The sequence below is a fragment of the Nicotiana tabacum genome, chromosome 8 (assembly GCF_000715075.1).
Source record: "Nicotiana tabacum cultivar K326 chromosome 8, ASM71507v2, whole genome shotgun sequence".
NCBI lineage: Eukaryota > Viridiplantae > Streptophyta > Magnoliopsida > Solanales > Solanaceae > Nicotiana > Nicotiana tabacum.
In genome coordinates, this window is record NC_134087.1 from 22,321,577 (window position 1) to 22,347,135 (window position 25,559).

Genomic DNA, 25,559 nt, shown 5'->3' on the forward strand with positions numbered 1-25,559 from the left:
CTACACTTGGAGTATTGTTGATCCCCCCTCCTCGGAAGATGCCTATAGGCTGCAGATGGGTATTCAAGGTGAAGTACACTGCCTCAGGAGCTGTGGGGAGGTATAAAGCTAGGCTAATGGCTAAGGGATATAGTCAACATGAGGGACTCGATTACACATAAATTTTTTCTCTTGTGGCCAAAATAATCATAGTGAGATCTGTCATTGTTGCAGCAACCAAGCATTGGCCTATCTACCAAATAGATGTACACAATGCCTTTTTGCAAGGTGGCCTTCTAGAGGAAGTTTACATAGAGATTCCTCAAGGGTTTGCAAGCCGGGGAGGGAGTTCTAAGGTTTTCAAACTTCACAAGTCATTGTATGGCCTGAAGCAAGCCCCTAGACAATGGAACAAAAAACTAATTGATGCATTAATGGATCTTGGCTTCACTCAAAGTCATTATGATTACTCTCTTTTCACTAAAAAAGAGCAGGGTACACTGGTAATGGTCTTGGTGTGTGTAGATGATCTACTAGTGACAGGAAGCTGTTATGATTTGATAATCAAAACAAGGAATGATCTTAAGCTCAGGTTCAAAATGAAGGATTTGGGTGAACTAAAATTCTTTATTGGGATAGAATTTGCTAGATCCAGAAAAGGCATAGTAATGAGCCAAAGGAAATATGCTTTGGAACTTATCTATGAAATGGGACTAGGAGGATCCAAACCAGCTGGTACTCCACTGGAATCCAATGTGAAACTCACATCTGAAGAGTATGATACTTTCATCAAAGGAGACTCAGACCCTGAAGCAACAAAAGATGACAACCTATTGGCAGATCCATGTCAATATTAGAGGCTCATAGGAAGGTTATTGTACCTTACTATGACTAGAATTGATATTGCTTATGTTGTGCAAGTGCCCAGTCAATTTATGCACAAGACAAAGCAGTCACACCTTGAAGATGCTCACAGAGTTGTAGGATACATCAAGGCAGCTCCTGGTCTAGGTCTACTAATTCCCTCAGACAGCTTTGACACACTTGTAGCCTATTGTGACTCGGACTGGGGAGGTTATTTACAAACTAGGAGATCTGTTACAGGGTATCTAGTAAAATTTGGGGAAGCTACCATATCCTGGAAGTCGAAGAAACAGGACATAGTAACTAGAAGCTTAGTAGAGGCAGAATTCAGAAGCATGGCTTCCACAGTTGTTGAACTGACCTGGTTAACAGGATTATACAAAGAGCTGGGAGTTGATCTCAACTGGCTTATCTCTCTATATTATGACAGTAAAGCTGCTATTCAGATTGTAGCCAATCCTATTTTTCATGAGAGAACGAAGCATATTGACATTGATTGTCATTGTGTTAGGGAGAAGATTGTTCAAGGGATGATCAAGAACTTTCATATTTCTACCAAGGAACAACTGGCAGACTTACTAACAAAGAGCCTTGGCAAACTGCAGCATGACTGTTTTCTGTCCAATCTGGGTTGAAAGACATATTTCAACCATCAACTTGAGGGAGGGTGTGGAGATATTAGGAGACTAACTATAGTTAGCTAGCTTAGTTAATGATAATTGTAGTTAGTTAGCTTAGTTAATGGTAGTTAGGAAGTTAGTGACAGTTGGACATAGCTAAGTTAAAGGAGTCGGGTTAGTGTTCCGTATATAATTGAAAATTAGTTAGCTTTGTACAGTAACTTTTCATTCTCTGATAATATAAGAAATGTTCCTCCATGTTTACGCTTTCCTCTCCTTCTTCTCTTCTCTCTTTTGTTGAAGGTTGCTCACCAGAAATTATCATTCTTCAACAGATCATATATCATTAAAAATTTCATTGGATTCTTTTGATTATTTGATTGTCTTCAACAGATGAGATAATGCATTAATGTGACTAACGTTTTATTTCTATTGTAATGCTCTACTCATTAAAATTCGAGACGTTGTAATTCTAAAATGTAGAAGAAATAAATTGCTCAAACTTAGATCCACAGAAAACCAATGCCTTACTAAAGAGGTTAACCATCTCAATGGATTTGTTCCTTTTTTTTTTATTTTTCAGTTCTTTGTTATCTTTATTAGAATTACATATATTAAGTGCTTGAATGATATATATATATATATATATGAACTTTACTTTAATTTTTGCATTTAATTAATTCATTTGTCATTTATGGATAGAAGGTAAATTTACTATTTGGTACAAAAATATAATAAGAGTAATATTTAGATTAGGGATAAAAATATCATTTAACTATTGATGGATATTTTGGTAATTCAAGTTTAGGCAAGTCTTCCCACTTTTAATATAACTAGTAAATGGTACGCGCGTTGCGCGTATATCTTGTTTAAATGATTAAAAACTTTTTAAAAATTATATAAATATTTTGTTTAAAATTATCTTTAAGTTATAAAAGTAAAATATGAGTTTTGAAAATGAAGAACATTGATTCTATATAAACAATTCAATATGGGGAAAACGGCCACATAAAAGTCCTCATTCATGGTCATTATATTGAAAAAAATAATTCATTCAATATACAAAAACTAAACTATACTAATTTATTATGATTAAATGATAAACTAAAGTAAAATTGTGTATTAATTAACTTTAATTCAGTAATAGTAAAAAATAAAGATATGTGTTTGTATATAATATGTGGCGTAATATTATAAAGCATGTAATTTTATGCTTAATTACCAGATTTATATAGATAGCTACGAAAATGAAGGAAAGATTTATATAGATACACAAGGTCCAGATTTATCTTGTGTATGTATAAATGAAACCATTTGCGTATTATATTTCTGTTTATATATTCTATTTGTATTATATTAAGTTATTAGTATTATAAAGGACCTTGTGTATTATTTCTTTTAGAGTTCTAGAATAATATGAAATAGTATTAGTTTAAAACAGCAGGGATCCTTTCCTATTTGAGGTAAAATTTCAATTGGATTTAAACTCCTAAATATTAGGGCAATTCAATAAGGAAAGACTTAATAACCAAAATTTAGTAGATTTTAAAGTTTTAAATAATCGAAAAATAACTTAAATTATTATTTTGTTTAATGTGATATATGTTTTAAAGGGTGAAAGAACAAACGATATTTTTCTAAAAGTATTCGTGCTTTAATATAGTATATAGATAGATATTGATATCTAGCTAAATTACGATTTTTTCTTTTGGAATGCATAATGCACGTGTAGCGGGTACAATTGTTTTTTATAAAATTAATAAATATTATCAACATATTTGAATTATAAACTAATAAAAAAATAATTCAAGAATAAATGATAATGATCGGCGTTATTTTGTGACTCAGTGGGTTCAAAGCATAAAAGGAATCTTGTTATGCTATACAGTAACTAAATGAAAAATATTTTCTTTTTCTTTTCCTCTTTCGATACTTTTCTCTTATTCTCCAACTTTCTCTTCATATCTTTTCATCGTTTTATTGAACCAAATGAATTATGTAAGTCATGTGCTGGCTTTCAAAAGCTTTTCTAGTGTACGGTAGACAAAGAAATAACTCCTTTTTTTAATGTTAGCGTCATAAATATTGTCTAAATATTTTTATTGCAGGCAATTCTAAAATACTGTGCATAGCCTTCAGTAGAAAGTTTACCTAATATATGACAAACAAAATAATTAACGAAATAAGTGCGATAAAATATAGCGCATAATTATTGTCTAAAATACGACTCCAAAAATATAGAAAAGAAGCAATTTTAATTATTATGGTCACCCTTTTTGTACTAATATACTTGAAGTCGATCAATCTATCCTAAATTTGCTATAAGTTTCGAGGACCTTTTTTGGTCTATCCTGAATGTTACGTTTGCTATAAGTTTCGAATATTGACTTCAATAATAGAACTGAGTAAAAGGAACGCATGCAAAATTATTTTCTAATTTTCTGCCTAATTTTCTAAGGTAAAGTGATAGTCTAATTTTAATTCTTTTTAAAACAAGCAACTTGAGATGGCATAGCAATTATAAATATTATTAATTATACAACAAAGGAAATAAATAATACTAATATTTAAGTGATAAGACTTAGATAGAATGTCTAACCGATTTTCTGTGATTAATTGCAATTTTTCAATAACCTGTAATAAATTTGTAAATTATGTGAGATGTGAAATTAGTCAAGTCAAAAACATGAAACAAAAACTATATAATAAAAAATTATTGATGAAACAATAAAAATAAATTATTGATACAACACTAAAAATTGGTGCATGCAAACGTGCTTGCAAAATACGAAGTAGCAAAAGATATTGATATTAGTAAAAGAAACAACACCTGAAATCGCGATGTTGGAATAGGGAGAACTTTGATGATTAAATTGTGACATTGTAGCTTCTTTTATGGAAGTATTATGGTACACAATTTGACACATAAAAAGAATTATATAAAGTAAATTTGTGTGTAGGTGAAAGAGACAAGAAAATTTACCAAATAATAAAAACTTCTACCAAAATATTTCCTTGTGTCGTCCAGCAAGTCAAATTCTTTAAACATTTTCCTTGTGTGCAACGGAACCACAATAATGATGGTTCCATTTTACCCGTGCAATAAACTTTCCTTGTGCAATTTCACAATAAACTTTCCTTATGCAACAGTAGAAAATTTTTATTACCAAATAATTAAGGCAACATAATAACTCACTTAATACTCCAAAGAGTAAAGGGAATCTGTTATTTAATGAGGATGAAAGTTTAGGAATTCTTTTTTGTTAAGTTTCCTTGGGTAAGAAATGTGACAAAATTTAACCAATTAATTAAGGCAAAGTTTAATAACCAATAATTGAAGAAAAATTTACCAAAAAATTCAAAAACTAAATTAATTAAGTGAATATTTTTAAATATTTATGAAGTACTTAAATTACTATATTGTCCCATGGGAACTCTATGTTTTAAAGGGTAAAAAAGGCGAACGACATTTCGCTAAGGGTTTTCGTGCTTTTAATATAACTAGTTACTATGTGCGTGCGTTGCACTTAAATCTTTAATCAAAACTTTGATATAAAAGCACAACTAACTAAATTTAGTAATAAATTATTTACAAGATGAAATAATCATCATTGTTTCACCGTACTCAAAGCAATAAAATATTAATTGTACAAATGTTATGACAAATCAAATCCCTGATTAAATATTTTAGAGAAGTATGTATTTTTAATCGCTTCTAAAAATAATAGTAGATAAATATTTTTTGGTATATATGTGAATTATATATATAGTATACATATTCTATATCCTCTTTTGGCTAGTTAATATAATTATTTTTGACAAAGCGATCAATTTTGTATTTTGCCATGGATTTAAGCATTGTATATTCCGTGATTATTTAATAAATTATAAGGGATTTTGATTTTTGTACATTTTTCACTCAAAATGATCATCCCGCTCCTTAAAATACAATAAAAATAATAGTCACAACCATGAAAGAGAAACAATTACATGTGACACCTATTAAGATGATTTTTTAAACATATAATGCAACATTGTTGAGAAGCTTTTTTATAATTTTTTGAACATATGTAAGAGTAATAAAATACATGATTAATCACATGAATCACATAATTGCGTCGAGTTTCGTACATTTTACTTGAAAATAATGTAGAAAATTGCAAAGAAGTATAGGATAATTTTGAAACTCATTTCAATCGTTTGAGTTAAAACATATTTAAAACTTTTAGATAAATCTCCACTATTTAAATATGTACTATCGAGAATAATCAAGAATTACGTGGACATGAAGAATAGAATATATTTAAAAGAATTATATTACTCTAAAATAACATATGTATCCCTCAATAAATCAATACCTTAAATAGTAACAACAACAACAACAACAACAACAAACCCAGTTTGATCCCAACATGTGGGGTCTGGGGAGGGTAGTTTGTACGTAGACCTTACCCCCACCTAATGCAGGTAGAGAGGCTGTTTCCAATAGACCATCGGCTCAAGAAGGGCAAGAAGAGGAAGAGGGAAGCAAGGAAGGAAGAAAGATGGAAAATATCTTAAATAGTACAAACATTTATTTTGTTAAAAAAATATACATTTATTATCTAGAATAAGGAAAATATGAATAAGATAGCTAATTTGAAAAACAAAACTCATTTCATAACATGAATATCCTTAGAACAATACACAAAGATAAAATCAATACCTTATATTATACAAGCTTCCTATTTGTTTGGAAAGTTCTAGCTGATTTTCACATTCTATATGAACATTATAATATATTTTTGCTTTTGTAACAGCGCCGGTTCAATCATTGCGTTTCACTTACTTTAAATTATTTTTAACCAGTCATCACGCATAATACGTTAATAATAATATTCTAAATATTTTACTTTTTATATTTATATAAATTGATGTAACATTGAATTGGAAATAATTTATGGCACTTGAGCATCTAATGAAAATAAATCAATCAAAGAAATTTTTTGTTACATTTCGATATATAGAAGACTTGAACGAATTTGTTCTAGGAAACAATGTAACATATATACATCAATTTTCTTGGATAAATTTGTAAAACAATCAATTACTCATACTGAAGTAAAAATAAATAAATTAAAGAAAACAATCTCATTTGTATTATTAGAACCACCTTATTATCATGTAAAATAAAATATTCATATAAACATGCCTCTATATTTTTTTATCATTTAAAAGTAGATGTTATAGTTTAAAAGATTATAATTTAATTATATTTTTATTATTTGATATTTTAAGAATTAACCCAATTTATTATGTAACAACTCCTCATACGTAGGAACCCATAATATATCATATAATTTAGTTTTAGCTTCATATGAACTAATAAGATTTAACCTTAAAGGAAAGTAAGATTATTTCAATTTGTTTAAAATGTTAAGATATACACACTGTAATATACTCGGGCAAAATTTCACAAATAGTCACTTTTCAACCTTTATCGAAAATAGCCATTGTTTGTGGAGTTATACTTGTGAAATTTGAAACTCCATAACATCTCCATTCCAAATGATAAATCATAACATTTAAAAAAGAATCAAAAGCAGTTAATTATTGACTGAATAAGGCATCTTAGAATTCTTTATATTTTTCATTTTTTGTATGTCATTTATTGATTGCATTATGTATTACTACTTCATAAATAATTTAATACTATGAGAAAGTAATTTTATTAAAGTTTTTGCTATATTTAGTACAAATCTTAAAGACACCAAATTTTACAGTTAAACCAACCAAAGGAAATGAATGAGAGAAAATAAAAATAATAAGATAGATAATGTTCAATATTAAAGGATAACGAAAGAGAGAAGATCCTACACATTAAGAATCCAAAAAGTTCTCAATATATTGCTAAATATTCAATTTCTAACACCTCTCCTCTCACATCAGCAAAATATGTGCAATGCAGGTCAATTACAACATTAACCAACAAGAGCAAAATAAAAGGGCAAAGCGCAACCCGGTGTACTAAGCTCCCGCTATGCGCAGGGTTAGAGAGGGCCGGACCATAATGGTTTATTGTACGCAGCCTTAAACTGCATTTCTCTAAGAGACTATTTTCACAGCTCGAACCCGTGACCTCCTGGTCACATGATTGCAATTTCACCAGCTACGCCAAGGCTCCCCTCAACAAGAGCAAAATGAAAATATCAAGCTAAATTCATTTTGGACAAGCAACTTGCTAACTGAATAATGCAGCCTGTGTGTGAGCTTGTTTACATTATCTCCCAAACTCGGGTAAAAGAGTAAAGTTGCAACAGGTCGATTGTTTGAATAAAACTAGTTAATTTATCGTTGGCATACACTTAAACTTGTATGGGATTGAGGTGTAGTAAGTGTAATTATAGTTGTAACTTGCAACTCAATCCCGAGTTAAATTGCCTTTTGTTTCGTTGCTAGTATGCGTCCGTTTTTATTTCATGTGCTATATACGCTATTTGTAAAAGATAAAAGTAGAGTTTCATAACCAACAATAATTATGCCTCAATCCTAAGCAAGATGTGATCGACTATATAAATGCGATGTCCCACGTCACCAAAACAAAAACGCATTGTACCATTCGGCAATTTAAATATCTGTCTGTTGACAATAATCGCGTAATTAAAGTATAACATGTATTATTTTTAAAATTAAGTATAAATTCCATTTATTTACTTTAAATAAGAGCTCATATTTGACATTGTTAATTTAATAGCAGTGGAATATGTTTAACTGCCACTTTTCTTATTTATATTATTTAATGCCTACGTTAATAAGCATCACACAAAAAAAACAAGACAAATCAAATATCATTTTCATGAAAACAGAGTTAAACACATCAAAAACATGCAGACCATAGTTGTAGGAAAATATAACCGATTTTTTTTTGCACATTTTTGCCATTTTCCTTCAAATTTGTTCTTTCTTTTATTGATCATTTCTCCATTTTATAATCACTCCCGCTTGTTATTGTGGGTGTGATTCGTTTTTTAATTTCCTTCTTTAATTATTACACATTTCATGAAACAACTAACGAGAGGAGCAGTTATAATTTTGATTGGAAAAAGATAATTAAAAATAAAAAAACATGAGTGGAGGTGGAGAAGATGAAGGAGAAGGATCATTGGAATTTACACCAACGTGGATTGTTGCTGCTGTTTGCACCGTCATTGTTTCCATTTCTTTAGCTCTTGAGCGCTTCCTCCATTATACTGGAAAGGTCTAATTGCAATTTTTTAGATTCAGACAATTTTTCAATAATTTTTTTCCTTCTGTCTCAGTCATTTTTCAATCAAAATTTACATACATTTTAATTTTATATACATTTGTTGTCACGTTGCATCTAGAAGATTGTCATGTTTGACTCTGTCTTTATGTTAAGAAACCAGCATAACAAAGATAATAAAAAATAGGATTTAAAGAAAGAAGGGCAGCTCGGTGCACTAAGTTCCCGTTATACGCGGTGTCCGGAGAAGAAGCAGATCACAAAGGTCTATTGCATTAAGACCTCGCTATACGCGGGGTTCGGGCAAGGGCCGGACCACAAGGTCTATTGTCTGCAGCCTTACCCTGCATTTCTGCAAGAGGCTGTTTCCACGACTCGAACCCGTGACCTCCTGGTCATATAGCAGCAACTTTACCAGTTGCGCCAAGGCTCCTCTTCAATAATAAAATAGGATCTCTATGTAATTATCTTATTTTTTTTTTCCCTCTTTTGCTTTCCTTCTCTGCAGTTAATTTGAATTTCAAATTGAAGATTCCACCATTTTATTTTTCCTTTTCTTTTTCCAGATTATGGATAGTTCCAAATTAAGTAGAATGAAATGATATAGGGAATGCATATAGTAGACTCAAACTTGTTTAGGCTTGGAAACGTAATTGTTGTCGTTGTTGATATTGTTTATTGCTGCTTTGCCTTATTTTGTAGTTGCTAAAGTTCCTTTATTTTGCTAATATTATGTGCAGCATTTGAAGAAGAAGAAACAGAAGCATCTTTATGAAGCCTTACAGAAAGTTAAAGAAGGTTCTATAATCTCTCTTTTATCTCAATCACTGTATCAGTTCATATTCTTTAGTTTGAAGCTATGTTGCGCGGACTCTCCAAAATGACGCCGCAATGCACCCGGCAATAATTTCGGAGAGTCCGAGCAACATAGGTTTGAAGTACAAGTCTTACTGTTGCATTTATGAATTGGTTTTGTGAATGTGAATGTGCAGAGTTGATGCTGTTGGGGTTTATATCCCTGCTGTTAACGGTATTTCAAGGTCGCATTGTCAAATTCTGTGTGCATCAGGATGTTGTAAAACACTTACTTCCTTGCTCGTTATCGTTGGAGGCTAACTCATCTTTGCCACATGAATCGACTCCTGCTAGTCCGCATTCACATCACCATCGCCATTTGCTTGTAGAAGAAGCGGCTGCTGTTGGTTACTGCCATCACAAAGTACTCAAGTCGAATGCTTTTATCTTCCGCTTACTTCCACTTACTTTGCTTTTGCTGATATCTGTCTTAATAAAAGAGAAGTTAATTATGGGATCGACTTCTATACAAAGAACGAAAATAGTGTTGTAACTTTCATGAATTTATATTGCATCTCTCCTACTCTGAGTAATCCTGCTAGGTCTATGTCACGTCCCAAGCTCACAGTACGTATTGTCCGCTTTGGGCCTAGGTCGCATGGATTTGTCTTCCGGGCTACCCACCTTGAGCCTCAAAAGCGCGTGTACCATGTGAACTTGTGTCATGACTTATAAAGCTCTCCACTTACCTCTCCCATTATTGGATTCGCCTAAGGTGACATGTGCACCCCTTCTTCAGAAACTTGCCAACCTAGAAGCCTGCTAGTCGTACTTGACCGACCCTCGTCAGCCCGCCCTCCGTCATCATCACAGTCTACTTGCATTGTATTGTACCAAAACAAACCAAAATGTTGGTCCAACTTCTAATTGATTAAGAGTAACACGAGCTTTGTAAGACATTGTGTTAACTGCACTTGAGTGATATGCCAATGGCTGTCAAAATTAGCTTTTGTTAATTCTTGATGCTGCTAGAGCTAAATACTAGTGTTAAATTCTGGTTCTGAACTATGTATATCAATGTTTCCTTTTATAGTAGACTATGACTTCAAACTTTAGTTTTGTGATAGTCGATCTTGCGTTGCATTTTACTAATAATTCTTTTCATTTTTCTTTTCAGCATAAGGTCCCGTTACTATCTCTTGAGGCGTTGCATCACCTTCACATTTTTATCTTTGTCTTAGCTACTGTGCATGTGACTTTCTCTGTTCTGACTATTGTATTTGGAGGAGCAAAGGTCAGTACTAAACTCTTCTGCTTCAATTATTTTTCAATTTTGGCTAACTGACTAGCTGTAATCTTTTTAACATTGGTATAGATACGTCAATGGAAGTACTGGGAGGATTCAATCGTAAAAGATAATTATGAGTCGGAGCATGGTATACATAATGTTACTTCCATTGTGCATCACGTCTCGACTGTATGTTATTAGTTCTTCCAATTTAAACATTTATGCGCCGTTTTGCAGATCATCTGAGACCATCAGTTACCCATGTCCAGGAACATGATTTCATCAGGAATCGGTTTCAGGGTATTGGTAAACAATCAGCCATTTTAGGTTGGGTGGTAAGCGCCTTCCTTCCCTAATAAGTATGTTGGCCATTCTCAGGAAAACAATATCACATTATAGTACTTGTACGCATGCAAAAAAGCCTTCCTTTGTAGTATGTATAGAATCTAATAGTTAGCGTACAACATGATTTTATGTCAATTATATAATTCTCAGAGAGTTCAAGGTCTTTACGTAATTTTAGGCTATGGAGAGTCTATATGTTAAGTCTTTTATACTTGGGATCGAAATAAATAATGTATCCTTCTGTCACTGTCAAGATTTTCCTCAAATATCTTAGTTCAGAAATGGTTTATTTCTGGTTGAAATTTTATCGGTGCAAATAGAAAAGAAAAATATCGTAAATCTATGCTAGTGAAGGTGGGATAGACTATTCGTCTATGTTTATGTGCATAGATGCCCATTTCTACTCGTTTTTCTCCTATCCTGATTAGTATCTGAGTTCTGTTTCATGATGCTAATAACTCAAATTTCAATTTTTTGTTGTCAATATATGCTTTGGTTGGTTTAAAATGGCAATATATTAGCATAAAACCAAATTAAGTAGGACATTAAATGTTGAAGCATGGCGGACAATTTGAATTTAGCAAGTATAGGTCCTTATTTGTGACAAACATCGTGATTGAGATATTGAGTTGTGTTGAAATTTCAAAACTACCTTGAATGATAAGAACAAGAGAAAACTGAGATATGTAGTTTTATGAGTAAGAAAAAAAATATAAAGAAGTCGGAGGACATGTGTAAAGTTACTTCTATATGATTGTCAAAGTGTACTACTTACTTAGCTTTGGTGAAAATTTGCAGCATTCTTTCTTTAAGCAATTTTATGCTTCTGTCAACAAGGAAGACTATAGAGCACTTCGTTTGGGATTCATAACGGTAACTATTTTTTTTTTGCCAGATTAAGTTGTGACTGGCTTCTTGTTTTACCATGTATTTTGTGCGCGCTTTTACTTTGCTTATGATATAGTAAAAGCATATTCCTTGTGTAGACACATTGCAGGGGAAATCCAAGATTCAATTTTCACAGGTACATGATACGAGCACTGGAAGACGATTTCAGGACAGTTGTCGGTATCAGGTATAAGTGACAGGATGATGCTATAGCTCGTTAACGTTTTCCTCTTCAGCTCTTAAAAAGAGTTTAAATCATTCTTTCTCATTGCTGGTTCTTCAAATTAACTGTTACTCTTTGCTTTTGTTTGTTGTAGTTGGTATCTCTGGATATTCGTAATCCTCTTCTTGTTGCTTAATATTAATGGTATGCCAGTTTAAACTTCCAATAGACATGTTCACCTTGCCATTGTTATGATTTCATTTGTACTGTTCGCCTTGAGACATAATTATGCTTTTGCAGGTTGGCATACCTATTTCTGGATTGCTTTCATTCCTTTCATTGTGAGTGACCCCCAACATAAACTTTTCCAATGTTTTGAGCTTTGATTTACAGCTTGTTTGGATGGTTATGTATCGTTTCATAATGTATCGTATAGTTTTGTTTTGTATTGTATTGTGTCATTTTGATGTATACAGTGAATGGATAGATTGCATTATTTGTCGTCGTTTCATGATATCATGCACCAACAATATAAAGAATAAACTTGCAATTTATAAAGAAAAATTAAGGTACAAGGTAGAATTATTTTATAAAAGGTAGGGTAAATAATAAAATATGATTATTTAATAGTGAGGAAGGGCAAGATGAGAGAAAAAATAAGGTAACGACGCGGCCACACCAAATTGGTCGTTCGATAAAGTGACACTTTTCGCCGTTAAGCAACGACGTATTTAGCGATGCGATATAATAAAATTTTAAGTAACAATCAAAACAAACATAGTATTTAAGTTAACAAGACGATACTATTGAAATTGTCAAAAGTCCCACATCGGTGGGTGACAATTTTGGATGGAAATTTTTTCCTATAAAAGGAGGCCTAATGTTTAGGATTAAGACACACCTCTCATTTGCCTTCTCATCTTCTTAAGGCATTTGTATCTTCTCTCTTTAGTATTATTTCACTTATATTTTGGAGTGAAATAAAATATTGGTTGTGTACGAGGAAGTAGGCAAAATTGGCCGAATCTCGTAACTTCTGGTGTTCCTTTTATTGTTGTATTATTGTCTTATTTATTATTTAGTGACTGCCATAAATTTTTGGTATAGTAGTTGTGGCTCATTCACACTATATACATTTGGCTTACGCAACAATTGGTATCAGAGCCAAGGTACTGTCTAAGTATGCTCTATGGTTGCAGCATCGTCTGATCTTCCACATCAGAAAAGATTTATTTTGGTAACTGAGTCAAGGTTCTGTCTGAGTATGCTCTTTGATTGCAGCTTAGTCTGATCTTCCACACCAGAAAGGAAATAATCTTGATTTGTGTCGTCAGCAATTAAATAATATTTGTGTCAAAAATGGAAGACAATAAACAAGAAAAATCTACATCAAGTGCCAATAATACGTCATCTTTGGCATCTTCGCTTATGACAAGAATTATGTCAAATGCGAAATTTGCGGTAGAAATTTTTGACAACTCAGGACATTTTGGGATGTGGCAAGGCGAGGTTCTAGATGTCCTTTTTCAACAAGGGCTAGATCTTGCCATTGAAGAAAAGAAACCAGATGTTACTGGAGAAGAAGATTGGAAAAAACTGTGTTGCTTGCGGTACCATTCGATCCTACCTTGCTAGAGAGCAGAAATATCCATACACAAAGGAAACTTCTGCAAGTAAATTATGGAAAGCACTGGAGGATAAATTTTTGAAGAAAAATAGTCAAAATAAATTGTACATAAAGAAGAGACTGTTTCGCTTCACCTATGTTCCTGGTACCACAATGAATGAACATATCACCCGTTTCAATAAGTTGGTCACAAATTTGCAAAATATGGATGCAACTTTTGATGATGGTGACTTGGCCTTGATGTTGTTGGGGTCACTTCCTGATGAGTACGAGCATCTTGAAACTACTCTACTCCATGGAAATGACGAAGTTTCTCTCAGAGAAGTTTGTTCGGTTTTGTACAGCTATGAACAAAGAAAGGGAGAAAAACAGAAGGGCGGAGAAGGAGAAGCACTGGTTATGAGGGGTCGACCTCAAAATCAAACGAGGACAAAGAAGGGAAGATCCAAGTCAAGATCTAGACCCAGTAAAGATGAATGTGTTTTTTGTCGAGAAAAGGGGCACTGGAAGAAAGACTGTCCGAAGTTGAAGAATAAGGCCAAACATAACAATGGAAAGGCCATTATGGATTCAAATGTAGCTTATTGTGATGATTCAAACTTCTCATTAGTTACAATAGAGTCATCAACATCATCAGACATATGGTTGATGGACTCGGCTTGTAGCTATCATATGTGGCCCAAGAGGGACTGGTTCGTGGATTTTCAAGAAGGAGAATATGGAGTCATCAACACAGCAGACAACAGCCCTCTTACCTCATATGGCATTGGTTCAATACGATTAAAGAACCATGATGGAATGATCAGAACATTAACATATGTTCGATATGTACCAGGTTTGAAAAAGAATCTCATCTTTGTGGGAGCCCTAGAATCAAAAGGGTTCAAAATCATTGCAGAAAATGGAGTGATGAGAATATGTTCTGGTGTATTAGTGGTAATGAAGACCAATCGGAAGAACAATAACATGTACCGCTATCGTGGCAATACAATTATTGGGACAGCGACAGTGACATTCAGGGACGACAAAGAAGCAGAAGCAACCAGGCTATGACATATGCACTTGGGACATGCTAGAGGAAAACCCTTGAAAACTCTATCAGATCAAGGATTGTTAAAAGGAGTAAAGACTTGCAACTTGAAGTTTTGTGAGCATTGTATCAAAGGGAAACAGACAAGGGTTAAATTTGGTACAGCGATTCATAACACTAAAGGCATTTTGGATTATGTACACTCTGATGTTTGGGGTCCTTCCAAAACACCTTCATTGGGTGGGAAGCACTATTTTGTAAGTGTTGTTGATAATTTTTCCCGAAGAGTGTGGGTGTATACAATGAAGAGGAAAGATGAAGTGTTGGGAATTTTTCTCAAATGGAAAACGATGGTGGAGAATCAAACAGGCAGGAGGATCAAGTGTTTTCGCACAGACAATGGAGGTGAATACAAAAATGATCATTTCAATAAGGTCTATGAAAATGATGGCATCGTCCGACACTTCACAATCAGACATACATCACAACAGAATAGAGTGGCAGAACGTATGAACCGGACCTTACTGGGGAAGTACGGTGCATGTTGTCCAATGCTGGCTTGGGCAAAGAATTTTGAGATGAGGCAATTACATATGCATGTCACCTCATTAATCGTCTACCATCTACTGTTATTGACGGCAATACACCATTTGAAAAATGGTATGGAAAGCCTGTTGTAGATTATGACTCTTTGCACGTGTTTGGCTCAACTGCATATTATCATGTGACAGAGTCAAAATTGGATCCAAGGACAAAGAAAGCTATTTTTATGGGGATTACTTCTGGAGTCAAAGGATACCGCTTATGGTGTCCTATGACAAAGAAAGTAATATTCAGCAGGGATGTTACCTTTGATGAATCTACTATGGTAAATAAGGTAACAGAAGATACCAAACAAAATGAGGGTGCTTCTAAGCAGGTGGAGTTTGAGGAAAAATTTATTTTTCCTACACAAGAAGCAGAGGAGGAAACAAATGAATTGTCCTCTGGAAGAAGAGCCAGTAGAGAGTGAGATTCCAACTCAGGAACCTCAATAACAACTTGAATCAATAGCAACTAGCAGGCCAAAAAGGACAATAACAAAACCTATTCGTCTTATAGGGACGGTTGCTTGTGTCGCCTCAATTGTAGCTGATGATGTTCCTACCACTTATAAAGATGAAGTCCAAAATTCAGAAGAAGATAAGTAGAGAATAGCCATGAATGATGAAATACAGTCCATTTATCAGAATCATACATGGAGATTGGCCAATCTCCAGAAGGGAAAGAAAGCAATTGGGTGCAAATTGGTATTTGCAAAGAAAGAAGAATTTCCTAACCAAGAAGATATTCGCTACAAAGCAAGATTGGTGGCCAAATGATATGCTCAAAAGGAGGGAATTGATTACAATGAAGTATTTTCTCCAGTTGTAAAACATTCCTCCATTAAAATTATGTTGGCTTTGGTAGCACAGTTGGATTTGGAACTAGTTCAGATGGATGTAAAAATTGTGTTTTTACATGGAAACTTGGAGGAGGAAATCTACATGACTCAGCCAGAAGGATTCAAAGTTGCTGGAAAGAAAAATATGGTGTGCAAACTTGAAAAATTGTTGTACGGATTGAAACAATCTTCTAGCCAATGGTACAAATGATTTGACAAGTTTATGTTGCTGCAAGGGTACAAGAGAAGCAAGTACGATTATTGTGTGTATTTGCGCAAGCTTAAAGATGGTTCCTTTATATATCTTCTCCTATATGTTGATGATATGTTGATAGCTTCCAAAAATTCGGAAGAAATTGATAAGTTGAAGATTTAACTGAAGAAGGAGTTCGAGATGAAGGATCTGGGTGAGGCAAAGAAAATTCTTGGCATGGAGATAATAAGAGATAGACGTTCAAAGAAACTCTGTTTATCTCAGAAAGAATATTTGAAAAGAGTACTACAACGTTTTGGCATAGATGAAAAGACTAAGCCAGTTAGTACTCCACTTGCTCCCCATTTTAAGCTAAGTACTACTATGTCGCCAAAAGATGAAGCTGAACGAGAGTATATGTCAAAGGTACCATACGCAAATGTTGTTGGTAGCTTGATGTATGCAATGGTCTGTACGAGACCTGACATTTCACAAGTTGTTGGAGTTATTAGCAGATATATGCATAATCTAGAAAAGGAGCATTGTCAAGCTGTGAAGTGGATTCTATGGTATATTCATAATACTACAGATGTTGGGTTAGTTTTTGAGCAGGAATACAATCAGTCTGTAGTTGGATATTGTGACTCAGATTTTGCGGCTGACCTGGACAAACGAAGATCAACTACTGGTTATGTGTTTACTTTTGCAAAGGCACCAGTTAGTTGGAAGTCTACTTTACAGTCAACACTTGCTTTGTCTACAACAGAGGCAGAGTACATGGCTATTACAGAGGCTGTGAAGGAGGCAATTTGGCTTCAGGGTTTGCTAAAGGAGCTTGGTAGTGGACAAAAAAGTATCACAATTTTTTGTGATAGTCAAAGTGCTATTCAATTAGCGAAGAACCAAGTTTATCATGCGAGGACGAAGCACGTTGATGTTCGGTATCATTTCGTACGAGAAATCATAGAAGAAGGTGGAGTCACGGTGAAGAAAATTCATACTACGGAGAATCCTGCTGATATGATGACAAAAGTGGTGGCTGCGGTCAAGTTTTAACATTGTTTAGATTTGATCAACATTGTTGAACACTAAAGATTGAAGATGAAGACACAATCAAAATTTGTTATTAAGAGAAAATTGAAGGTGTGGAATTTTGCCAAGGTGGAGATTTGTTGAAATTGTCAAAAGTCCCACATCGGTGGGTGACAATTTTGGATGAGATTTTTTCCTATAAAAGGAGACCTAATGTTTAGGATTAAGACACACCTCTCATTTGTTTTCTCATCTTCTTAAGGCATTTGTATCTTCTTTCTTTAGTATTATTTCACTTGTATTTTAGAGTGGAATAAAATATTGGTTGTATCCGAGGAAGTAGGCAAAATTGGCCGAACCTCGTAAATTCTGGTGTTCATTTTCTTGTTGTATTATTGTCTTATTTATTATTTAGTGGCTACCATAAATTTTGGTATAGTAGTTGTGACTCATTCACACTATATACATTTGGCTTCCGCAACAGATATGCCCGGTAACAACCATCCAAACAAGCCGTTAATTTATGAAAACGCCTAATCTCCGAAGCTATGAATTATTTATCAGAATTTTATGATTTAATATTCAGGACATGATCACCTTTCCTGATAATTGCCTGGTACTTATGTTCAAGTCATGATCAAAATACTAGTCAACATCTGTCTCGAGCCTTAAATCATTATAATGAGCGTTAAACATGAAAAGTTTTTCTTTTCCTTACATGTGTGTTATTTGCTGTTTGGTTTTGGTTTTACACTACAAGACTTGTGCTGCAGCAACAACCTGACTTGATTTCTGTTCCCTTTTCGTTCTTCATTTCATGTTTTTCAGCTTTTGCTTGCTGTGGGCACAAAGTTGGAGCATGTGATTATACAGTTGGCTCATGAAATTGCTGAGAAACATGTAGCAGTAGAAGGTGAATTGGTTGTACAACCTTCTGATAGTCACTTTTGGTTCGATCGCCCTCAAATCGTCCTCTTCTTGATACATTTTATTCTCTTCCAAAATGCTTTTGAAATAGCATTTTTCTTCTGGATTTTGGTAAGCTAATCAAACACAACCTGTCAATTCAGTGTTTATTACAGTTAAATGCTCTCTTCTAATTTCATTGTTTTTCTTTTTATCTCCGTAGTTCCAATATGGCTTTTACTCCTGCATAATGGGAAAATACGTGTTTGTCGCCCCTCGGCTTGTCATAGGGTAGATTGCTATACTTCTTATCAGCTATACCTTATAACTCCCACAGTTTATATTTCACTCTTTAGGGCAAATTTTCTTGCATTTCTTGACCTTTTTCTTTCAGTTTCCTTATTATATCTGATTTATCAGTGTGTTCATATTTGAAGGTTTTTTCCATCTTTTTCAGGGTGTTCATTCAGGTTTTATGCAGCTATAGTACATTGCCACTTTATGCTTTAGTTACACAGGTGAGTTTTTACTCAGACAGTTAATGCAAGAAGTTTGAATTCCATTTATGAAACTTAAGGGCTCGTTTGGTATGAGGGATAAGGAATAATTAATCCCGGGTTTAAATTTGAGTTGAGCTTAGCCCATGTTTGGTTGGGATAAAATTGTGGTATAACTAATCCCGGGATTAGTTATCCCTGGATTGTAGTGTTTTTTATCCCTATGGAAGGGTGGAATAACTAATCCCGGGATAACGAATCCTGGGATAATTAATCTTGGGATAACTTGTTTCCAACCAAATGACCCCTAAGAGTTTAAGTTATACACACCATCAGCGTAAAGAATTTTTTTACATTATGTGGTCACCCAAAGGATATGTACAGGTAAGCTTCCATAAAATGTGAGAATTGTAATCTTGAAAATAAAATAGGTTGCCTGCTACAACAGGTAAAAATGACCTGATAATGTAAAAAACTCTTACATTGACGGACGATAGTATACATAACTTAAACTCGAAACTTAGACCTTTATGTCCTCCTAAATTATTTTTCTTTTTTTCGACATGAAATTATAGATGGGCAGTCACTATAAGAAGTCAATGTTTGATGATCATGTTCAAGCTTGCCTTATAGAATGGGCTGAGAAGGTGAAAAAGAAGAAAGCACAAAAGGCTGCTAGAGATGGTTCTAACCATCCAACTGATGATGGCTTTACTATAGGATCACCAGAGTCTGTACATGGCTGCAGAAACCTCTCTCCAAATGGGGTTTAGCTAACACTTACATCCATGTGATTGAGATTGTAAAACTGTGGTACAATCCATCACTGAGGTCTCGAGTCGAGGAATAAAAAACAACCTCTATCAGTCAGACCTCCTCAGATGTATGATAATAGTGCTAGATTCTGCAAAACAGTTTAGATTTTAGTTCCTCTTAATAAATCTAGTGCTGTCACTAAGCTGAGGTAGGGTTTTTTGTATATATTCCGCCAGCTTAATGTTCAATGAATTAAAATATTTAGTTTACAATGTCTACTATTTCTTGCACTTGTCATCAGTATGAAGTACCATTATTCCACAAACTGCATTTACCAACGAGTTGTATTTTTAAATGCTGTTGACGCAGTTGTAGGGTTCTTCTCATCTATTTAAACACATCTATACTAACATCAGAGGCATATTAGAAGTCGCATTCATCGGAGAATCACTAGTGCAGCATATAACGTGAAAGCCAGAAATGTGGAAGGGTGCAGAATTGCCAATGTAATGAATACACATTGTCTTTCTCAAACAGATTAAATATCAAGTAGTTATTCAGCATTGATGATAGCTTACTAGAGGTATCTAACACATTGCAGTGCAAAAATTCCTGAAAGACTGAAACTGCATAACTTAGTTTTGTACACTTGATGGGTAATAATTAGGCATCAGAAATGGCATTTGCACTGAGCATTGCCAGCCGAAGTTCGTTCAAAAAATCCTTGTGTGGCCCAGTAGAAGATCCAGCTCCTGCTTGTGACATTAACTGAAGGCAAAAGATGAATGTCAGTATTTATGGAGAGATGACACCGAGGAGGGGAAGGGGGAGAGAATCAGTAGACTGCTTCTTACTTGATGTGGAAGCATTGCGTGCCCCCAGGGTGATCTTTTCATGTACATGACTGGCCTTTCTGGGTAAACAGAAAGATAGCCAAATTAGTTGCGACTAGAGGAGAAGATGGAGAAATGATCTTTTTTGTTTTTCTTAATGATAATTGGAGAAATCATATAATTTCACAGCAACTAGAAGTGAGAGATTCACTTATGCTCGACGTCTCCTGGGAGTTCTTTCTGATCTACGCCCATTGACACAGTCATTAAATCTTAGTTAGCAATATACCATTGATCCAAAGTCAATCAACTCATAAACAGATTATTTTATTGATATTTAAACCCAAAAACAGATTATAGAAATTAAATAATTTCTGCACTCCTTCAACAATGAGAACTACCACAACAAAAGCATCACTTCCTGCAATTTCACAAGAATGTGCTGACAGTACAGAGAAGTAACTCAAATCAAAGTGGTAGAATGATATCCTTTGGGAAATGCAAATCCATCTAATTGCTCTCAAGATAGTTTAGACTCAAGGACATCAAAACTTGGCATTACTACTTACTATATTAGATGACAAAGGATAAAATCCAGGCCATTGAAACTGCGCGTTACTACCGGCATGAACTTTGTACACAAAAGGATTCAACTATCCTAGAGAAGACATTCATAGCCTTAGAAGTGTTTAACACTTTTATTTTTGTGGATGAATAAGGGTCAACTTTATTACTTTTAAACCACCCAGGAGGTGCATGGTATTTACAAAACAAAACTCAGACTCATTCCAGGCTTAAAAGTGTTCAACATACCATCCAGACTTGATTCAGAGTAAATAAAGTTTACTTTGAAAGAAGCACGAATGGATACATTATGTAGTGAATATAGATTTTACACAAAATATTCAGTTCTAACAACAATTCAAATTGCGAAAGGTGGCAAAAGGTATTCCTGAGTAAATTCCCATGTATATTAAAGAAAACCACTGAAAATCAAGGAAGAAATCAGATTGATTAGCATAAGGGAATTCTTTAACTCTTACCAAGAGAATCATCTGGTAAATTGTTGTGAGCATTCAGAGCAGCTGCCCAGCCTATCAAAAAAGAGGAAACTTCATTATCATTCTCACTTGTGACTTCTTGATCATAGTGACTAGAGGCATCATACCGATTTTAATGCACAAGCCTGAAAGCTGGTTAACAAATTACCAAAATTTCATTACAAAGAATATCACCAAAATATATAAACAGTTTCAGCTCTCCCCGTCATACCCCACGCTTAGTAGAGTTTTGAGCTGTCTTCTCCCCAGGGACTGCTGAAGTCAGCATGTTAGTATGACAGGTCGACCTCTTTCTTGGTGCACCTCCTCTGGCCCATCCAAAGCCTTTAAACAGTTACAGGTCTCCCCATCTACCTAGTTAATTTGAAGCTTTTCTGAACTAGGGAAGCCAAAGAATATATGGTTCAGAGCTCAATTTCATGCAGATCTGTAGGTCCAAGGGGAAAATGGAACATTTAGAATTTTCTTTTTTTGCGGTAAACACATCTAGAATTGTCTAATGCGCATGATGTTACTTTGGTGTTACACCGCCCGCGCTTGAAGTTTTGAAGCTTTTTGCAATTTCTTTTATCTTTCTTTTTTTGTGGCTATTGCTGACAGTTTCTTCAGACCAAGTCTCAGTGGAGCAAAATGACTAGTGAAGATTCATATAACTTACACAAACTAACATGGGATTGAGGTTTTGTTGTTGTTGTTTTATTTGTTGACAGTTTCTTATAGCCAGAAGCAGCAGTTAAACCTGATTAATTGGCCATTTCCTCAATATATACAAAGTAAATGAAAAAAATGGTTGTTTTCTTGATATACACAAAGTCAGGCTTCGTATTGTGAAACGAGGATGACAGGGACTGTGCATCAAAATGTTATATTACAAAACAACACATATGATAGTACTCTGCGCAATGACAACTTTCACTTCAAATCACCTCAAGTAAGTTGAAATGGTAAGCTTTTCATCAAAAGGATCATGCAAGATGAGATAATTCAATGGAAGAAGTGACACGCCAAAGACTGAACCGAGGGGATTCCACTATTTCAAATGTTATAAAGTCTACTACTCTTTGAGATGTACATTGTCTTTTTCAACTATTAGGTCCACAAGGATTGGTACGAAAAACAGGCTAAAGTAAAGAAAATAATTGGAAAAGCACCAGTACACACTCACAAATGATGGAAGAATCACATCAAAAGCCAAATCACCATTGATCTCCAATACTTCACTGAACGAATTCAGCATCCATAGGGAGCTCAACATTGGTGTTGATGACAGAGAGAATGAAAGAATATACAAAGCAAAATATTATACACACAAACAAGACTGAACAGTAAAAAAGAATTGAATCTGAATAACCAAATGGCACGAAAAGGCATCAGAGAAAGGGAACACTGAAAGAGATATTTAAGGTATGACAATGTAATTGAGATCAAAGTGATTAAATAGATAATAGAATTGATAAAAGTAGGAGTCATGGTTTGATCTAAGAAACATACGATCATTTAGTAGCTGAAAAGCTTCGCTTGTACCACATCCTTGTAGCGGTATTAACCTTGTTGGAGGATACTCATTCGCTCGATTGACACCACTTGCATCAGCTACAGTAGATACAGAACTAGAGGCACTGATTTGGTTCTTCTCTCCATCACTAGCATAGCTGTTAGCTCGTTCGAGTCGATCTATAAAATAAACAATCAGAAAAAGGTCGATCTAGATTTCTAGTTTAGAAAGACTAAATCCAGCCAACTATCCATCCGCAAAGAACACTAACCATCCTACTTTGTTAGTCCATTCATCACAAATAAAGCTAGTTAACCAGCTGAGAGTACCACACTCGTTTTAAGTTTTATTCTATGTCAATAGCTCAACTCAGATTTTAGGAGGTTATTCACCCTTCCATGTTCCCCCAGCGAACGGACATTGGCTCATCTTTTTGGTGTCCACTAATCTACCATGTATAACCTTAAAGAAGGTTCAGCTCTACTAGTTGATAATAGCTAAAGACATGCGATAACAGACAGTCCTTAGGAAAGCTTATAAAATCCAGTACGCTGGCTCCTGTAGCCAAAAGAAAAATGAAAACGGCTTCCTATTCTAAAGATCAATAGAACTATTGAGCTTCATGTTTTGCTGATGCTACAATAATAAGAAGAGAGCAACATTTGGAGTTAAGTTCAAGCAATCAACTTTAAAGTGCTAGAATAAAAGATTAGTTTCCACCAATTAGCAGCTGGTATCCAAACAACCTTATAATGCATCCTCACGTCACTAGTATTAGCCGATTTTATCGGAAACGAGCTGTTTTCCAGGACCCTGTATTCCTCCAGAGTAAATTCATCTAACACAATTGTTTCCAAACTTTCCAGTGTCAAACTTGTTGCTATCCACAGACAGTTTTTTATGTACCATCACCATTTAATCACACCATCAGATATTTCAAAAACACTGTTAAATGTTAATACATACTACATTGGAGAAAAAAGAAAGGATTAGCCATATAAGATGAACACGGTACTCATCATGAGAGCTACAACTAGCTTTCTAGTAGTTTATTTATAAATTTGTACATGATATTAGTCTTGATCATAACAGTATATTACATGTAAATTAACGCATTAAGCTTAACATAATCTCAATTAACAGAAAATAATACCTAAGTAGCTAAAAAATTCTACTTGTAGCTATATCAAAACTAGTTACCTCCTCCAGATTTTCGCCTACCGAGTGAACGATTCCTGGTAAAAAGGAAAAGATCAGACGATATCAATTCAATAAAAACACGTCCAAATTTAGCAAGTCAGTAAAGCAAGTCCGGAATTAGAAACAGGGAACATATATAGAAATCATTATGAATACCGCTGATTGGGAGGGGCATAACGTTTGACGGTTCCAATATTGTCGGTGGCTGATAAGTCAGTAGCAGGATGTTCCGGCATCTCCGCTTTGGTATTCAAACAATAGCCACGCGCCACCTCCGCCGCCACCTGTTTTTTGTGAGCTTCGGTGATATTCTCAGCTGAGCATGTCTTTTGTGCGTCTATAAACTCTGCAACTAGGAGAGATCCAACGAAGGGTTTTGATTGATTGATTGAATTGTGATACTTTGCTTGGTATCGTCACGCGCTCAAGGGAGAGTGAATATACTCTCCAGCTTCAACTTTCATCCCCAAACTTTTCAAGAATCCTCAAGGAAAGCCCGTCAAGTTTTATTATTTCTGTTTTGCGTCATCACTTTTTTTTGCCCTCTAATAAAGTGCATGTCAATATATCTTATTTGTTATAAAATAAAAGCAATGCAGTAAAATGTAAACAAGAAGAGATAGAGAGAATGGAGAAGTGTTTTCTTCTTTCACTTTGGTGTAATTTTTCAGTGCAATTACATGGCCTTTTATAGGCATAAAAAGTAAAGATGATGGACATAAAATAGGAAATTTAATCTTTAAGTTATTCACAACATGGGCATCCAATGTAGCATCCAACGTAGTATCCAATGTAGTATCCAAAGTAGTATCCAATGTACAAACTATTCATAACACTCCCCTTGGATGTTCATGTAAGATAATGTGTCTCATTAAAAACTTACAAAAAAAATATTGGGATGTACATAGTTATTTATAATATGCATTGCTTGCTGCCTCATTAAAAACCTTACCAGGAAAATTCAGTGGGACAAAATCTTGGTTAAGGAAAAGAGTGCAGCGTGTAGTTACTCCCCCTGATGAAAAATCACTTAATGTCTCGAAGACGACGCATTCCAATCTTATATATCAGCTTTTCAAATATTGAGGTTGGTAATGCCCTAGTGAACAGATTAGCCAAATTATTACTTGAACGAACTTGTTGTACATCTATTTCACCATTCTTCTGAAGATCATGAGTGAAAAGAATTTCGGTGAAATGTGTTTTGTTCTATCTCCTTTGATATATCCTCCTTTCAATTGAGCTATGCATGCAGCATTGTCTTCATACAATATTGTTGGAATATTCTCTTTCGAAGAAAGACCACATGTTTGCTGAATGT

General features: G+C 34.4%; 2 protein-coding genes across 2 annotated transcripts; one reads left to right on the plus strand and one right to left on the minus strand.

Annotated features, from left to right (window-relative positions):
- The first annotated feature begins 8,341 nt into the window (after positions 1-8,341).
- On the plus strand, positions 8,342-19,939 carry LOC107761998 (MLO-like protein 1). The gene is made up of 14 exons (XM_016580298.2): positions 8,342-8,700; positions 9,447-9,504; positions 9,699-9,925; positions 10,679-10,795; positions 10,877-10,937; positions 11,027-11,124; positions 11,933-12,007; positions 12,121-12,209; positions 12,340-12,389; positions 12,486-12,526; positions 18,319-18,528; positions 18,620-18,687; positions 18,854-18,914; positions 19,469-19,939. Exons 1-14 carry the CDS (start codon positions 8,569-8,571, stop codon positions 19,664-19,666), a joined length of 1,485 nt encoding a protein of 494 aa, XP_016435784.1. The 5' UTR covers positions 8,342-8,568; the 3' UTR covers positions 19,667-19,939.
- Positions 19,940-20,116: 177 nt separating this feature from the next.
- Positions 20,117-24,622, minus strand: LOC107761999 (uncharacterized). The gene is made up of 6 exons (XM_016580300.2): positions 24,395-24,622; positions 24,239-24,273; positions 23,035-23,217; positions 21,526-21,576; positions 20,504-20,562; positions 20,117-20,417 (listed from the first exon to the last, which is right to left on the minus strand). The coding sequence occupies exons 1-6, from the start codon at positions 24,472-24,474 to the stop codon at positions 20,313-20,315; spliced, it is 513 nt and encodes a 170-aa protein (XP_016435786.1). The 5' UTR covers positions 24,475-24,622; the 3' UTR covers positions 20,117-20,312.
- Positions 24,623-25,559: the final 937 nt, after the last annotated feature.

Coding starts and splice junctions, on each gene's coding strand:
- LOC107761999 (XM_016580300.2), bottom strand. CDS start 24,474: ATGCCGGAACATCCTGCTACTGACTTATCAGCCACCGACAATATTGGA. Junction 23,218..24,238: donor TAGGCGAAAATCTGGAGGAG/GTAACTAGTTTT, acceptor TTTATTTTATAG/ATCGACTCGAACGAGCTAAC. Junction 20,563..21,525: donor TTTACCAGATGATTCTCTTG/GTAAGAGTTAAA, acceptor CTGTTTACCCAG/AAAGGCCAGTCATGTACATG.
- LOC107761998 (XM_016580298.2), top strand. CDS start 8,569: ATGAGTGGAGGTGGAGAAGATGAAGGAGAAGGATCATTGGAATTTACA. Junction 10,796..10,876: donor TTGTATTTGGAGGAGCAAAG/GTCAGTACTAAA, acceptor ACATTGGTATAG/ATACGTCAATGGAAGTACTG. Junction 12,210..12,339: donor AGGACAGTTGTCGGTATCAG/GTATAAGTGACA, acceptor TGTTTGTTGTAG/TTGGTATCTCTGGATATTCG.